The sequence below is a fragment of the Meleagris gallopavo genome, chromosome 11 (genome assembly GCF_905368555.1).
Source record: "Meleagris gallopavo chromosome 11, MGAL_WU_HG_1.1, whole genome shotgun sequence".
Taxonomy (NCBI): domain Eukaryota; kingdom Metazoa; phylum Chordata; class Aves; order Galliformes; family Phasianidae; genus Meleagris; species Meleagris gallopavo.
Window position 1 is genome coordinate 19064386 of NC_139414.1, and position 16373 is coordinate 19080758.

The 16373-nt window shown below is 47.2% G+C and overlaps 1 protein-coding gene across 6 annotated transcripts in view; it reads left to right on the top strand.

Annotated features, from left to right (window-relative positions):
• TNIK (TRAF2 and NCK interacting kinase) overlaps positions 1-16373 on the top strand; it is a 139212-nt gene that overhangs the window by 83240 nt on the left and 39599 nt on the right. For all 6 annotated transcript variants that reach the window (XM_085233409.1, XM_085233411.1, XM_085233408.1 and 3 more), the window contains exons 8-12: positions 3545-3599; positions 3954-4032; positions 7566-7741; positions 9323-9389; positions 10398-10602. In XM_085233409.1, the coding sequence (XP_085089535.1) occupies positions 3545-3599; positions 3954-4032; positions 7566-7741; positions 9323-9389; positions 10398-10602 (582 nt within the window). The remainder of the gene's footprint in view (positions 1-3544; positions 3600-3953; positions 4033-7565; positions 7742-9322; positions 9390-10397; positions 10603-16373) is intronic.

Below are 16373 nucleotides of genomic sequence, written 5' to 3' on the forward strand. Positions count from 1 at the left end.
GGGATGGGGCACACACAGATCTCAGGGCAGCAGTGCTGGGGCCTCTCTGAGTAAAGAATTTCTTCCTAATGTCTAATCTAAGTCTCCCCTCTTTTAGTTTGAAGCCATTTTCCCTTGTCCTGTCACTGCATGCCCTTACGGAATCCCTTCCTACCTTTCCTGTGACCCCCCTTCAGGCACTGGAAGGCCTCTGTATGAGGTTTTACCCTTTCCAGAAAAACTGGGGCACTTAATATGTCATTGAGTGATGCACAAGTGCTGGGACCAAAATCCCTCTATTGTCCCCAAGGATCAAATGCTCGTAGCATGCTGGGCCCCTTTGTCTCTGCACTTGGCACTGGCAGTTTTTCCTTGACTGGGGATGTGGAAGAGAAGGCTGTTTGCTGCTGACACACTTACTGCAGGGTGTTTGTGGAGCTCATGGTGATGTGGGAGCCACTGGGCATTAGCCTGTACCCCAGGTCGTGTCCCTGCACCTGATGTTCTTGCTTTGAAGTGGGGAAAAAAATGTAAATGACGATTATTATTTTTTAAAGACATGCAAATCAGACACTCAGGTTTAGCTAACTGGCTTGAAGTAGTGAATACAAAAGATGAGACTTAGAGGGTGAAGAAAAGGAATCCTCACAGGCTTAATCTGTTGGACAGAAAGCCTCTAATCTCACTTCTTTCTGAGCCAGGAAGAGTTGCCATGTAATCGACGGAAGGATGCAGTAAATACCTCCTCAGAAAAATAAACCACTACAAAAGAACAGATAGAAGCTCCACGTTGTTGAGGTTATTTGTTGTTTTTTCCCCAGACAGTCTTACTTTTTTCTTTAGATATCTTGTCAGTAAGTGTCAAATGAAAAGGAAAAACCAGCTTGCTTCCCTTCTCAAATCAAGACAATACAAATATATTAGCACAGCGGCTTTTTGCTGGGTGGACTGAAAAGCTTTTCAGACTCAAGAAGAAACAAAAACCTGAATTTTAGATCAGTTTGAAATGCGTGCTTCCCACTGAGTTTTCTGCTTTCTCTCGGAGACTTAGAGAGGTGATAATCCTTCTCTGTGTTGCTCCAGTTTTAAGATCACTTGGCATGTTGCATATAATACCGGGCACCTCAATATGGAAAGACACACTAGGAATTTGGAAGGAGTTCAGGCAACCCAAAGGAAGGGGTCATGCGTACTGAATCATGTGGAAAGACTGAGATAATTAAGTATGCAGCATAAATCCCAGCTGAGCAGAGACAAAGAATGGATGTGGCTGTCCTGCGAAAGTGTTGCAAATGAGATTTGAGGGAGAATTTTTGGGCAGGTACAAGGATCTGAAGCAAGGACTAATGGGACAGTATTTGTTAAGGGAAAACTTGGGTTAGGAAGAAGGAAATTGGCCTTGAAACTGTAAAATGCAGGTTGTCTTTCCTGGAGGGTGTCACATACATACATACATACATATGTACATAGAAGGTGCTGTCGTCCCTGGGGGTTCCTGCCCTGCAGCTTTTGGTGCTCTGAGCTGGGAAGAACAACCTTTCTCAGATGCACCAATTTGCAGGATTAGAGGCTCAGGGCTGCTTGGGAAGGACAGCTTTTGAAATGGAGCACAGACTGAGAAGTGACTGCAGGGCCATGGTGGAAAGTGGGGCACAGGGAGAGCAGCACGTGGGAACTGGAGATCACAGAGGGAGAATGGGAGGCAGAGTCCATCCCCTCTGCTCTGAGATGTACCTGAGCACAGCTCATACTCGTTCTTCTGTGTCACTGGAGCTTAGCCAGTCTTTGAGTCCTTTTCAGTGTACTCACAGCTTCCAACTCACATCTGCAACTGTGTGTGTGGGGCTTGTTTGGCTTCCTTGTGGGGCTACGGATTCTGCCCTGGACCACTGCTATGTCCCATCTCAGCAGGGCTTGTTCTGTAGCTGCCAAGTCCTCATACTGCCCTTCAGCATGAGCCAGACCACAACTTCAGCCTCACAGCTGCTGCACTGAGCTCCCAGAGAAGCCTGGAGTCACTGCTCGTTGTAGGGAGCTGGGAAGCCCTGTTTGGTGAGATGATGTCTAGGGACAAAGCCATCTCCACCAGACCTGCTGGAAGAGCAGCCCTGTCCTTGAGGTCCATGGCAGAGTGGAGAGAGAGGAAGGAGCAAGCTCTTGGCTTTGCTTTAGCAGTGTGCCTGTGCCAGCTGGCACCTTCCCCTCCACCAGGCCTGGAGATGCGTTGGGGATGTGCTTCAAATGAAGGCACCAAAATTAGTCTGGGTTCTGTTCCCAGTGCGTTGGGTGCAAAGATATGAATCATTAGGCTGTCCTATACATGATGTCCCAGTCATGAATTAGCCACCTTCTGCCAAAAGAAAGCCAGCACAAGTTGCAGCAGTGCCATTAAGGAAGGTTCTCGTTTCCTCCTGCCTGATGGCATGGTGTCCGTAAGGCACCTCCTGTCTGTAAGAGCTGAGCCATCCTCTGGGACTCGTTACTGGATCGAGTGGTGTAGCCAGGGCTCACGTGGGATTTCTTGTGGTATGGATTGGTGAGGAGTAGAGCCTCACAGGCAGGGAGCTGGGGCTATAAATATCCCTCATTGCAAGTGAGAAAATTGAAGGAAAAGTGATACAAGCATGAAATCAAAGGAGCTTTCTGAATAGATGCACTTTCTGTGCACTGATCATTCAGGAGACTAAAACAACCGTGTGGGCTGAGGAAGGATTGGGAACACAGTAAGTGAGGGTACCCGTTTCTCCTCCCACTAGTGAAACACTGCTTTTCATCCTTCTAGCTAATGAGCAGAGCATGATTCAAAAGAGTCCTGAGGTATCTCAAGATACTTCGTTTTTCTAATCTATCCCAGACAGGCTGTATTCTCAGGAGCTGCAACAAATCCATTTGTGTGTCATCCAACTTGAAGCAGGAAGCTTGCAGCCCCATTACCAGGGCGCAGATGGCTGCTGTGGGCTACCTTACAGCCCCAGGGCTGGCACATTGGTGCTTGCATCCTGTGGTGCGGAATCAAAGCTACACCACTGTGCTGTGTCCTTGGGACTGGCTAGTCAGGTCACAAGGCATGAAATCTCTGCCAAAGTCTCAGGAAAACACCTGGATTTTGTGCCTCTTTCCTGCCCCTTGCTGCTTCCCTCTTCATGGAGCAGGGAGGTGGTGTGTTGCTGGATCACCGAGGCTTTAGGGAGTTTGCTCATTGGGATGCCACAGCCAAAGGGCTGTACTGGGACCTTTGGGATGCCAACGTCTCTCCAACACAACTGCTGGGAACTGTGCCCAGTGAGATGGCTGCAGGGGTTGGCCGTGTCCCACACCTGCACTAGGGTGACATCCACCAAAAGCTCTGCAATAAAGCTTGGGATAAGCAGCAAGTCTGGGAGCCTACTATCAAGCCTTAAAATATGGGAAGAGCATAAAAGATGATCTCCTGTGCTGCAGGTTTAGGGCCTGGCAGAGAAAACAGAGGCCCTGCTCGTGGGGCTGAGCCCTGAGGTTCCCTTTGTGCCCACTGTTGTGACAACACTCCACTGCATCACACATTTCCATCTGCTTTTTTTTACAGAGTGACTTGTGGTCTCTGGGGATAACAGCCATAGAGATGGCAGAAGGCGCTCCCCGTAAGTAGATGCATGGCTCTGCTCTGTTAATGCTGGTGGTGACTTGCTAGGAATTGCTGAGTGTCAGCAGGCACGGGGATTTGTGCTGGAAACCCCAGGCAAGGGTTTCACTAAGCAGCCTGGACTGGGTTTGGTGCAGTTTGCAGGGCCCAAGATGTGGGAAAAGCCAGGTCGACATGGCTTAGGGAATAGGAGCAGCAAGCAAAGGAACAAAAACCCATGTGTGGCTTCTGGTGCTGCAAGTGCTCCGTGTGTCCTGCTGATCTGGTGGCATCGGAAGGAGTTTGGGTGTGTGTGTTTAGGTTCTTCATGAGACATCATGCTGTGCTTAACGCCTCTTCTTGCACTTTGCAGCTCTCTGTGACATGCACCCCATGAGAGCCCTCTTCCTCATCCCCCGCAACCCAGCCCCAAGGTTGAAATCCAAGAAGTGGTGAGTCTCTCCATATTCAGTGGTTTTAAAATGGGTGCATATTAGGGCCTGGGTCTCCTGTGGAAAGGCATTTTGGTCTGCACAGAGCACAGGCATGGGAGGAAGAGGGAGGAAGGGGAGAGGTAGAGAGGGAAATGCCTCTCACATTGCCCTTTCCCAACACTGAGTTGGCTTTGTGCAGCTGAAAGCAGCTGACACTTCACTTGGCTCCCCTTTCTTTCCAGTAAGGTTCCATTTTCAAATGGAAACGTGTAGCCAGGCCAAAAGAAAGGATAGTTTATCTTGAAAGCGCAAGAATGCAGAGATTTGTACTTAGTTTGGGCTTTATTTTAAAATTTTGGGGAAAAAAGTACATCACCGTTTTGGAAGAGAAAAAAAAAGGAAAAAGAAAGGAGGGATATGCCAATGAAAACCCATAGGAAAAATACTTCTAAAGCCCAGCAGATGTTGTTTTGTTACTGTATGTTCTGTACCGATGGAGCTGGAGTCCTTAAAAACACTCATCTCTGGTTTGCATGGTTTGCCTGCCTCAGGTTCAGCCCTGATTTTATCAGGAGAGATCTGCCAGGCATTAGAGAAACAGCATGGCCTCAGATAGGCTGAGAGCGTGGAGGAAGCTGTGCTTTATTCCTTGAAATGATGCGTATTATCTTTTTGAAAACACACACACAAAAAAAGGGAGCAGAGTAATTGGTAGGCACTGCAAACACTCGGTGCCAAAGCAGCAGGAATGCTACTGGGAGGGGAGAGGAATGAGAGCCTTGGAGTCCCAGGCTTTAGCAAAAAGTGTCTTGATTTTGTCAGCTCAGTCCTCAGATGTTCCAGTACCAAACCAGGACAAGGATCTTTCCCTGCCAGCTCTGCCAGAGGGTATTGAAGGTGCTCTCTCTCCTTGCACAGTTTTTTTTTTAGGTTGCCATTTGTCAGAGAGCTGAGAAAACAGTTTAGACACTTGTTTTCTGCCAGATCACCAGTCTCCTACTTCATTATCCTCACTGCCACAGTGCAAAGTGGATTGTAAGACTTCAGAGGATTGGTGTTTTTTTTTCATACAAATATGCTGTTTATTCAGCAAAGGTTCTCAGCCTCCAGACAAAGGGGAAGGCAGCTGACAAAAGCAGGCTTTGAGCAGAGTACTTTGCCCATCTCCTTAAGGTAAACACTGCTCTGGGGTGGAGTTTCTATTTTACTTCTTGCTCAGATAAGAGTCTGACATACTTAGATGTGTTCTGCACCAGCCAGGATATTGCTTGATACCATCTTCCCCAGGTGTGGCAGGTGATCTACATGTCCTTGGCTTTGCTCCTCTCCTTGGTTGCACAGCTCAGCCTTCAGCTCCAAACCAGTAAGAGTCCACCAATTCCTTAAGAACAATTTCTTGGAGTGTTTCCATTGGGACTGCAGGCAGATCTGCTGTCTCTGACTCATTTCTCAGCTTGAGGTATTGGACCTGGAACTCTGCAAGACCCAGGAGAAGCTGAGATGTTTGACCAGGCTCTCACAGTGGCTCTATTTATTGTTTTTTATTGCTTGCCAAGTCTTTTTTTGCGTGCTAGATCATTGAACTCACTTTTGAAACAGTGTTGTGGTCCTGTGAAGTTACAGGTTCTTTGGTATCCTTTTCTCTTCCAATTAAATCCAGCCAGCAGTGATGCTTTGTTTTCTTCCTACATTTCACAGGTGAAATCCACTTGAACTTTAGTGATGTCATTATTGTAAACACTTCCTATCCCTGCCTTATAAAAAATGACAAGATCTCTTTGTTAATGAAGTGGTATTTGCACTGTGATAGCACTTTTCATCTAAGCAGCTGGGAAGCCTTTGCAAACATTTATTTAAGCTTTGCAAAGCCGAGGAGCTGAGGGAACAGCAATGCATTTGGCTATGGAGATGGGCTGAGCTGGGAAACAGCAGTGCATGTGGCTACAGAAATGGGCTGACCTGCACCAGGGTGGTGATGAGAAGTAGTAAAGGTGTCACCCAGAATCAGAGCTAGAGAGAGATCTGCTGTCTGCTGCTTTTTTGGAGAAGAGAGCCAAATGCCTGCAGGCTCCTGGGGCACCTAAAGCAATGCTGAGTGGCATCTATCTGGTGCTGTGAGTGCTTTACCTGCTGGCCTGGGAAAGGACACATCTCTGCATCTGTCCTTGCAACTTGAGGATGCATGGGGCAGGCTTCAGTTTTCAGCAGGCCTTGTTTGGGTACATGCAGATTACAGTTCTTGCTGCAGTTGGAAGTTTGTGACAGCATCTTGATGAGGTACATGGCTGTGTCTTGGCTTAGCCAGGGCCAGGCTGGGCAAAGATCCTTGTCCTGCATCTCTCTGCAAATACTGCACTGGAGCCTGAGGAGGAGGAAAACCCATTGTATGCTGAAGGAAACATCATAAACTACTTTAGCTTAGCTGTGTTTGGGGTTGGATTGTGCACCCGGACATGAACTGTCTCCAGGTTCAGACCCACAGAGGAGAATGATGCTTTGGAGGTGTAGTTTTTAGAGCATCATGTGGTCTGGCCCTTCTGGAATACACAGAGACACAGGGTTCCTTGAGGCAAGGTGCAGGATGAAGATTTGCTCGTTAATAAAGCTGGAGGGAGGATTTAATTGGATCCAGTAGTGTATTTTATTTTTGCATCTCAATTTGTATGGATTAGCACTTAAAAGATAAATCACTTCTAGTCTGACAGCTTAAAAGTAAAATCCCCAAAAGCTTATTGTTTTACTTCTCAATGCAATTCTGTAGTATCTGTTGGCTTCTGTCATTAATTTACACTCATTTTCCTATTTGCTAAAGCAACATACAGCATAGTGGCCTGTCAACATCTTTCTTCCTTGTAAATCCCTGTTCTCTTGGGTTTATAATGTGGTGAAATTAATTCCGGCAGAACTTCTGATATGCAAAACTTGAGATTAAGAAGGGCTTGTTTATTAGAGATTTGGCTGAAATTGTTTCAGCTGAGGCTGAATTTAACTATTTGCTTGTGAGGAGAGGCTGGGCTCTGCCACCCACAGCCATGGTCCTGCCTCTGCCCAAGCCATGCTCCAGAAGAGCACGTCCTGTTCACCTGGGCTTTGAGCTGGGCCATGGGGTCTGATGAGTAACAATTCATTGAGGGATTGAGTTTTATCTGTAGGTGTGGTCTCTTATTCTTACCTGCAAAGTCAAAGGGAAGGGTTTAAGAACGTTTTCTTGCATTTTGTTGGTTGCTACTGGTGCCATTTGGCTTTGCTGATGCCCCATTACAGTGATGGTTCCCACCTTTCTCCAGACTCAGCAGAGTGGTGTTTTCCCCTAATAGCACCTGGGAAAACATGGACAGGAGCATGCATGGGAAAACTAAGAGGAGATTTGATGCTGCTGCTTTGAGCCCATGCTAAGTGTCAACAGGGAAGTTGCATGAATCCTCCCAGAAAGCTGCACCTGAGCAAGAACTGGGAGCATCCAAGCAGTATTCTCAAATACCCACAAATTTCTGACTTCCCGATACAGGAATCAACGTGGCTGTTTGCTTTTGTTTTCCTGTGCCTTCCAGGTCTAAAAAGTTTCAGTCTTTCATTGAGAGCTGCCTGGTGAAGAACCACAGCCAGAGACCGACGACGGAGCAGCTGATGAAGCACCCCTTCATCAGAGACCAGCCCAACGAGCGGCAGGTCCGCATCCAGCTCAAGGACCACATTGACAGGACGAAGAAGAAGCGAGGAGAAAAAGGTTAGTGGGAAGGCTGTGCTCTGGGCACTCCCTGAGCTTTGCCATGTGTTTGGAGGTCCCTCGGGCAGACAGAGGTGTATCTGTGTGGGAAAGGGAAGAGGAGGAATGAGAAGGGCATAAAGGACCGGGTTGCTTGCAGTCTCAGTCTCAAGTTGCCATCACTCAGAGGGCATGCAGGTTGAGTTAAGTAGGTGTGCTCCTTTTTTGTGCACCCTTGTCATGTTTTAAAATACCTTATTTGATTTGGTTCCTCTTGGCCATCACCAAAGTCGAAGTGAGAACAAATACCCATAACAAAGCAATTGGTGTTCATACAAAGGCTGCAGGTGATTGTCATTAGAGCTAATCAATGTTTTTAAGTTCTTTTTTTTTTTTTCCTGATGAAAAATAGTGTCTTTTTGTCCAGGTAGTAATTTCTACTTGGAACATTTAAGCTCTGATTCATAAAAATGTGTGTATAAAATGCACGTGTGCATATATTCGTGCAAGCATGTGAGAGGGAGAAGCTGCCAAGCTGCATTTTTTCCCAGCTCACATCTTTTAAGTCTGTTGATCTCCGTGACATTTCTGCAGCACCAGTGATGAGCAGAGCTGTGCAAACGAACATCCAGATAAGACCCTTGCCCAAAGCAATTCCGCTGACTAAGAGTAACCTATTAAACTGGATGTTTGCAGTGAACTCTCCTGGCCCAATCAAAGTGCTCTGAAGGGAAGATCAGATAGCTGAAAAACTTGTTAAAGTACTCCATTGCTCGTGAGCTGAATTTGAATTTGAAAGCTTGTTTGTAGAATTCAGCAAACTAATATAAATCGCTATTTCTTTTCTTATTGGTAGCAGTATTAATTTTTCATGCTTACCTTCCAGCCTTTTGTAATGGATTTCACTGTAATCAAAACAATAAAGCTGGATCCTAGCAAAGTATTAAATGTGTTTAGTCTTGCAAATGAAGGTTGTACCCTAGAGATGGAGAGTAATTGGATAAATGCAAGTCTTTCTTTTTACTGTCTTTCCCTTCATCTGATACAGCCAGTATCCCAGTAGAAATCACAGTACATAGCACAACTTTGCAATTGGGCTGTTATGTAGATATCTTCATTGCCTGGAAAACATGTGGATTTGCATAGGAAGAGCATATTTTTAGAAGAAGGTCATTACCTTCAGAGCAGTGGTTAAATCCCACCTTCCAGTGCCTGTGGCTTCAGAAGCTTCTGGTGTGTCTCACTTGCAGGAGCTCTTCTGAAGAGAGTTTTTGCTGTGTTGTGGTAAATCTTTATTTATGGTTACTCTTCATCCTCACATGGTGTATCTTTGGTTGCTGGAGGCTTGCACCTGCTGCAGCCAGGACTGCAGCCTTCTCCCCAGGTGTGCTGTGTGTGCCAGGGCCAGCAGTCAGGGACAGCAATGCTGATTTTATGCCTTGCAGACCTCTCATAATATCAGAAAATGGACAGAAACAATGCTGAGTATTCTTTTTCATGACAGGAAAAAGAAAGAGTATTCCGTTCTCCCCTCAAAGTTTTTAATCATCAGAAAAACAAATGAGTCTAGTAAAAGGCACTGATAAGCAATTATGTTCCTAGATGAGACAGAATACGAGTACAGTGGAAGTGAGGAGGAGGAGGAGGAAAATGACTCTGGAGAGCCCAGGTAAAAATCAACCTTTTGTTTTTACCTTTGTGTCTCTTTATACGAAATTGACTTGGATTATAGGCTTATAACAAACTAGAAGAAGGACAGTTTGATCACTGAGTCCTGTTCCCTGGTAGGATGAAGTGTATTCCCCCTGTTAGATGGTGAGTGGGCATTAAACTGATGCTACAGATCCCCTTAGCTGAAAGGCTGGGACGACCCAGATGTCTCATTTTCTGTGAGATTGACAGTGCAGGCTGGTACAGGAGCATGGCACATCCCTGTTAGACGGCCCTGCTCAGTGCAAGTAGTGCAGAATCCTTCATGCATACACAGCTGCTGTGCTCACATGAACTGTGCTGTGAGGAACTGCCCATATGGGTATTTAGATGTGGAAGAATGTGTGAGCTGTTATTAAGAAAGACTCTTGCAAATGTGGTTCCTTAGATCCACGCTCCCTATTTCCATGTAACTTTTCACCATGAAACTTTCCAGCGTTGCTTCAAGCACAGTAGGGCTGGAACTTTCTTTGATGACATTTTTCAGTCTCATTGTAATTAGTATCAGATCATTCCATTATTTCCCTGAGATAATGTAGTATTTTAATAGCTGGCAATGATTCATGCTAAGTGTGCTTTGTGAACATCTAAATATAGTGCCTGCCACTGCAGCACAAGGGACTTTGGTTAGAAACTTTACTGTAAAGGAATCCTTTAGCAAATAAATGTTGGTGAGCTGTGGTCTGGGCCAAGGCGTATGATCGAGCAATGTCTTGTCTGCTTCAGGGCTTATATTTAAGAAGAAAACAAAATTATTTAGAAAGAAAAAAGGGATGGTGGGGGGAGATGTTGTGAAACTCATGTTCCACTTGGCACCGACCTGCCCCAATGCTTGTGACCCAGCCCTTCTCTCCATTCCTACTACGGGAGCGTGGTTGAGTGCTTAGGTGCTGTGGGGTGCACGGCCGTGGGACAAGAGGCTGAAGGATGTGCGTGGGACCTTCCGTGGTGCTTTTCTCCTGTGCAGCTCCATCCTGAACCTGCCTGGCGAGTCCACGCTGCGTCGGGACTTCCTGAGGCTGCAGCTGGCCAACAAGGAGCGCTCGGAGGCCCTGCGCCGGCAGCAGCTGGAGCAGCAGCAGCGGGAGAACGAGGAGCACAAGAGGCAGCTGCTGGCCGAGCGGCAGAAGCGGATCGAGGAGCAGAAGGAGCAGAGACGAAGGCTGGAGGAGGTAACTGGCTGGAGTGGAGCCAAACTGGGGCTCTGGGAGCTGAGCAGCAGCGTCTGCTAACAGGTCCCACTCTCTGCGTGCTCCGTGATCGTGTCCTGACCTCTCTAGATGGTAAACCAGGCGTTTTGTTATGCTGAACAAAGCCTTTGTTCACACGTGCTGCATGTAGGTTGTACCAACCTACGGGCGCTCTCCTCACCATCTAAGTGTTGCCAGCCCTTGTGGAGGTAATAGAGCTTGTTCATTGTAAATAAACCCCTTCTGCACCAAACTAAAAGGGTCCCTGGGTCTGCTGAGCACAGTTAGTCCTGAACTGGTGTGACAGCTGTATTCAGTCCAGGTGGCCAAAACTCCTGTCAGGCCAGATATCTGTCATGTTCATTGTCCTTATTTGCTGCTGTGGAATATGATGCTTGTAAAGAGGCTAAAAAACTCCATTTGCCCTTTCCCCAGATCCATGCACCACTTATGTCCCATTTAATCTTTTATTTCAGCAATGGTCCTTTCAGCCCTGCCAATTACAATTTCTCTTATGGGGGAGGAGCAGATGCCTGGCTTGTGCAGCAATCCATATGTGCCCCGAAGCATAAGATTTCATTACCCTTGTCTTAACGTACCAGCTACAAATACGACCGGTCATGAAATTATCCACCCCATTTAAAATCTAGCTGCAGTGTTTGACTGGGTGGCTGCAGTGTCAGCGAGTGGCACCCGACCCTGGAAGGAAGTGCTTGCTTTGGGGTTATCTCACAGTTACTGACTGAAGAAGTTCATGAAAGAATAAGGGGATTTCTTCTGCTCTTCGGCTTCTGATGTGGTTTTGCACGTGGAAACCCATTGACTCACTCTGAGCTCATCCCAAGCATCTGATTGAAGGGTTCATGCATTAAGGGTAATTAAGTGAGCTTTATGAAGAGGTCGCCGATAGGTCTGAAAGATGTCCTGCAGTAAATGGGCTATCAGAGCACCCACACCCTTAATTTGACTGAGCCACAGCATCTTTTATGTTTAACTTGGGTCTCCCTAGGCTGGGTTGAGTGGGATGAGTAATGCCCCAAGTCAGGAGCGTAGCTGTGAAAGAATTCCATCAGCTGGTTGTTCACCATAAATGAGGCCGTCTGTTGAGGTGGTCCTGCTGGTTCTGAGCTCTTTTCTGCCTGGTAAATGTGTAAGTCTGTCGTGTTGTCAGTGTGAGAGGACCTTGGAGAGAGGACATGCGCATGCACACACACCCTGAAATCCCCTGTGCCAGTACACGCTTATTTAGGGACTATCATAAGGGAATCATGGCTCTGCCATTGTAAGAACGTGCTTGCTGCAAGCAGTACAGAAGAGGAACAATACCAGGATAAAAGCAGACAGCAGATTAGCTGAAATCCTGTAATGAATACAATACTTGCCACTGTATTAATATGTTCTGTGCATACAGAAGAAAATCGTTCTCTCTCTTTGCCTGTGCTCCTCGGGCAGGTTTTGATGGAGGACTAATCCCGTCACTAAGCTGGCAGCTCAGCCCTGGACTGCTGAGGCACAGCTCTGCCCAGCTCTGCTCTTACCCCCATGTCATTAAAAGCTAATGCCACCATGGCTAGTATTTGAAATCAGTGCCTCTGTTTCCAGTGACTGGAACAGCCCCCCTGGGCTCTTCACCCATTACCTCTTTTCCAGCTGCTTTACAGTGTTCAGATCTAAATCGAAAGACAGATGCCTTCTGGAGCAAAGCAGGCCATGAGAGAAAAGGTGTTTTTGTGCTCCTGCTGTGTCAGAGAACTGGGAGGGATAGTGGGATGATAACTGAAAGGTGTACTCTGCCCAGCACAGAGCCACAGTGAGATCAGCCCATGGGTTCTGTTGGGATTAAGACAGAACAGAGAGCTGTGTGCTGGCAGCTGCCATGTTCCCTCAGCCCAGCAGCACTCATGTCCTGGGGGCTGATCATGCTTCATGCCATGCAGTGGGGTTTCAGATGCCCCTACATTACCTGTTTTCCCCAGGAAACCCTTCTGAGGTCTACTGACACCTGTAGCTGCCCACCTGCTTTGTGCGGTGGTTTGTATCTGCCATGGGTTGCTGCAGGCAGAGGCAGAGATTAGCACACAAAGTTTCGTTGCTCCTGATTCTAGCACAGTCAGTGGTGGGTGAAGTTTGGTCTTCATGTTCTCCCCAGATATTTTGGGGTGGCACATGCCTGATGGCCTGCAGACAGCAGCTGTCACAGCTGTGCCAAGCTCAGTATTGAGGTCGGTGCCTGAGGCACCCTGTGCTCCATTGCCCTGCTGCTGTTCTGCTCCACAGAGCAGCCCTACAGACCCATCACAGCAGCACCCAAATTCTTTGGCAGCGGCCAGGCAGTTTCCTTTTGGCCTCCTAGCTCCTTCTAACACTAACTTTTCAATAGCTCCAGTTGTTGACTCTTTACTCTGGATTTCCTCTACCTAATAGGACCAGAATTTCTTCTGTGCTCCTTCACGGGACCCATGGTGAGGCTTATCTGTGCTGGATTGTGAGGAGTAGAAAGGCAGCTTTGTTTACCCTCATGCAGGAAGTTTCTGCACGTTCCATTTGTGCAGAATGAGCCTTGCTGCCCTGCATTTATCATCAAAACTCCTGCTGAGCTGGAGGAAAACACATCTCATGGTCAGGAGCATTAAGAATACTGCACAACAAATATCCATACAGACCCCTTGGCAGCAGTGAGCAGCTGTAGTCAGGAAGGATTTTTATAACCTCATTTCTATGTCATGTTGCAGATTTAAATTTTCTTGATAGGCAGAAAACAAAAGGTCAGATTTTACAGGGAATGCAGAAGCCCCATCTAAGCACCTTGCTGTTTACATGGCAGATTGCAGTCACTGCGGTTACTGGGCTGGATGTTCAGTGAATACAAACTTGCTGCAGCTCTGTTAGATGATAACCAGCTGAGCACTGTCTAGTGGAAGTTCTTACAAAGCAATGCAAAAGATTTCCTGCAATTTGTTATAGGTAAACTTAGGCTAGCTGGATTTGTAGTTATTTTCTTGTGGGTGTCATACAGCTTATAGGAGCATTTTCATCGGGACTGCTGCTTTGCAGAGATCCTGGCAGCAGCCAGCATACCCATTTACAAGGAAAGCTCCATTGCAGGAGCTCCTATAATACAGTTATGCACTAAATCTTACATCTCCTTAGTTTTGCTTTGTTTATAAAGCCTGCAGAACTCATTGTTTCTGAAGCAAGACCCTCTTCCTGCACGGAGTGTCAGTCGTGTTCCTCCACGATAATCCCAAATAAAGCCTGCAGTGGTTCAGAGCATTGTCACATCCCCATTTGCTGTGGTAGGAAGTTCTGACCCCATTTTTCTACCTGTGGGAAACACCTCTCCATGCTCCAGTGCTCAATGTGTCGGGAACGATGACGTTCCAGCCATAGTCACTGTTTCCCTGGTGGCTTGGATAAATGAGCCTGCCACAACAACACAACCACCTCGAGTATTTGTTTTCATTTGTTACTTGGAATTCCCATTCCACATCTTTGCTGCCTCATGCTCAGGTTTGGGAGCAGCTGCCAAGGTTTTTGAGAGCTGCATTTGTGTGTGTTAGTGCCTCTCAGGGCCCTGATGGTTCATGGGGAGACTCTAACCCTGAACAGCTCTCCCACTGCTCCTGTTCCTAAATGCATCTTGTACAGCAAGGAGAGCTTGCTCCTTTGAAGTCCTTGTTTCGTGCCCAACCTCCAAAGGCCTTCCCACTGGAGGCTTTGCCTTCGTGTGTCTTTCCTCATCAATATTTAAAACCTGTCATTTCCAGTGCAGCACAAATAAGATCCCATTCTGGCTTACAAGCAGCTACATAAATCTCTACCTGCAGAGTTATATAAACGCAGTCCTAATTAATTGGTGCTCTTGCCTTGCATGAATAATAAATCTGAATAGTGTAAATACACACAGTAGTTGCAGGCTTGGAGAAGTGTGGGAGGTGTGCACTTAAGGTGGGAGGGGGAGGGCAGAAAACAGGGAGAAAAGGAGGCAAATAAAGAGAGCTCTTCGAATTCTTCATGTCAGTTTTGAGCTGCATCTTGCAGATTTCAGTTCCTATTTCAAACAAGGTCCTCCTATCATCCTTGTGCTGGTGGGCACAGGAGCAAGTGGGGAAGGCACTGTTGTGAGCCAGGAGTGGAAGAGAGGTGCATTGCTGGGGGGCTTCTCCCACCCCTCCATGGTGCCAGATCCCTCCTGGTTATTTGCCAGGGCCCTAAGAGCAAGTGTACAAGGAGCCTGTGCTGCTGCATCTCTGCAGGGACAGCATTGGGCGGGATGTTGCTTGTAGGCAGCCATGACAAATGCTTTAGTTATAGCATGACCTGACCAAAGGGGTGTAGAAGTAGAGAGAAGCAGAGATGAGCTCTGTACCCCAGGCCTTGATAAAGGTGCAGCAGGGCATAGAAGTCTCCTAACTATTTCGATTAGCGGCTGGCCCAGCTCCAAAAGAAAGCTGCACTTGCGGGGGCTCAGTTCCCAGCTCCTGGGTTTTGCTAGGCCTGAGGTGCAGAGAAGGGCTGGTAGTTTGGTGTGTGCCTTTTGGGAGAGAATAAAATGGACCTGTCTCACTGGGCATGGTGTGTGCGTTTGGCTGGAAGGGTAGCAGTGTGCAGCTCTCTCCCGGGAACAGCATTTTCTGTTCTCCCTTGAAGGGATTTGGCTTTGTGTGCCTGCTGGATAGGAAATAAAGACCAATCCGGTGATTTTTATCTGAGAAATAGCTGTGGCATTCAGTCCCCTGCCTCCTGCCAGCCAAGCCCAGCCTACACAACCATTATGTGTTTTATTCAACAGTATGCTATTTTAACAAAAAAAAAAAACAAAAAACAAAAAAACAACACTTTAAAATGCCCTCTCTCCCACAAGCCAAACCAGTATGATGCACACTATGCCTTCCCTACTTGCACTATGAGCTGAGGTTAGCATGTGTTCAACCCGTGCTCCTGGGGGCTGTCTGAGTGCATGGGAGCAGCGACCTCCCCAGCTCCCATCCGAGGAGGTCAGGCAGGAGCTGGCAAAGCCGGGAAATCCCATTTGTCACTGCTACATCCCGCTCACCTCGTTTTGAATATAGAGCTCAAAGAATCAAAGCAGACATATGTTAGCGCTGCTCTCACCGAGGACATGCGTACGCACGGAGTAACACATGCATCCCGTGGGCAGCGCGACAGCGTGCGTGGCGTGGGACACGCCGGAGTCTGGAGCTGGCAGGTTATTTCAGGTTGAGTGCAATTTTCTTCCCCTGCAGCGAGTTAAACAGCACTGATGAGTATGGCCATGGATGGTGCCAGTGCTGTGTTGCAGCTCTCGTGTTAAGCTGGAGGCAGTCATCAGATTGCGGGATCCCTGTGGGTGTTACCTGTGGATGGAAAGGTGTAGCACAGGCAATGGCTCTTTCATATTTTGTAATGTGGTGTATTCTTGTTGTAGATATCTATGTATCTATGGAGATATGTATCTAGATAGATATGTAGATAGATGTCTGTATATCTGTAGGTAACAGATACCAAATCTACGTATATAGACAGTGCAGGTTTATTGCTTATCAGCAATTTAAACTATATGCATTTTCACCTCCAGAGAGCTCAGCCAGCTCCTTGGGCAGAGCCTCTGCAGCCAGCTGCCTGTTCTACATCCATGTGATGTAGCTATCATGCAGCATTTAAATCACTCCGATAGCTTCCTCGACTCTGCCAACACGCAGCAGCAAGAATTTCTACCCAATGCCAGCACGTGGGTAGAAAAAAAAATACAA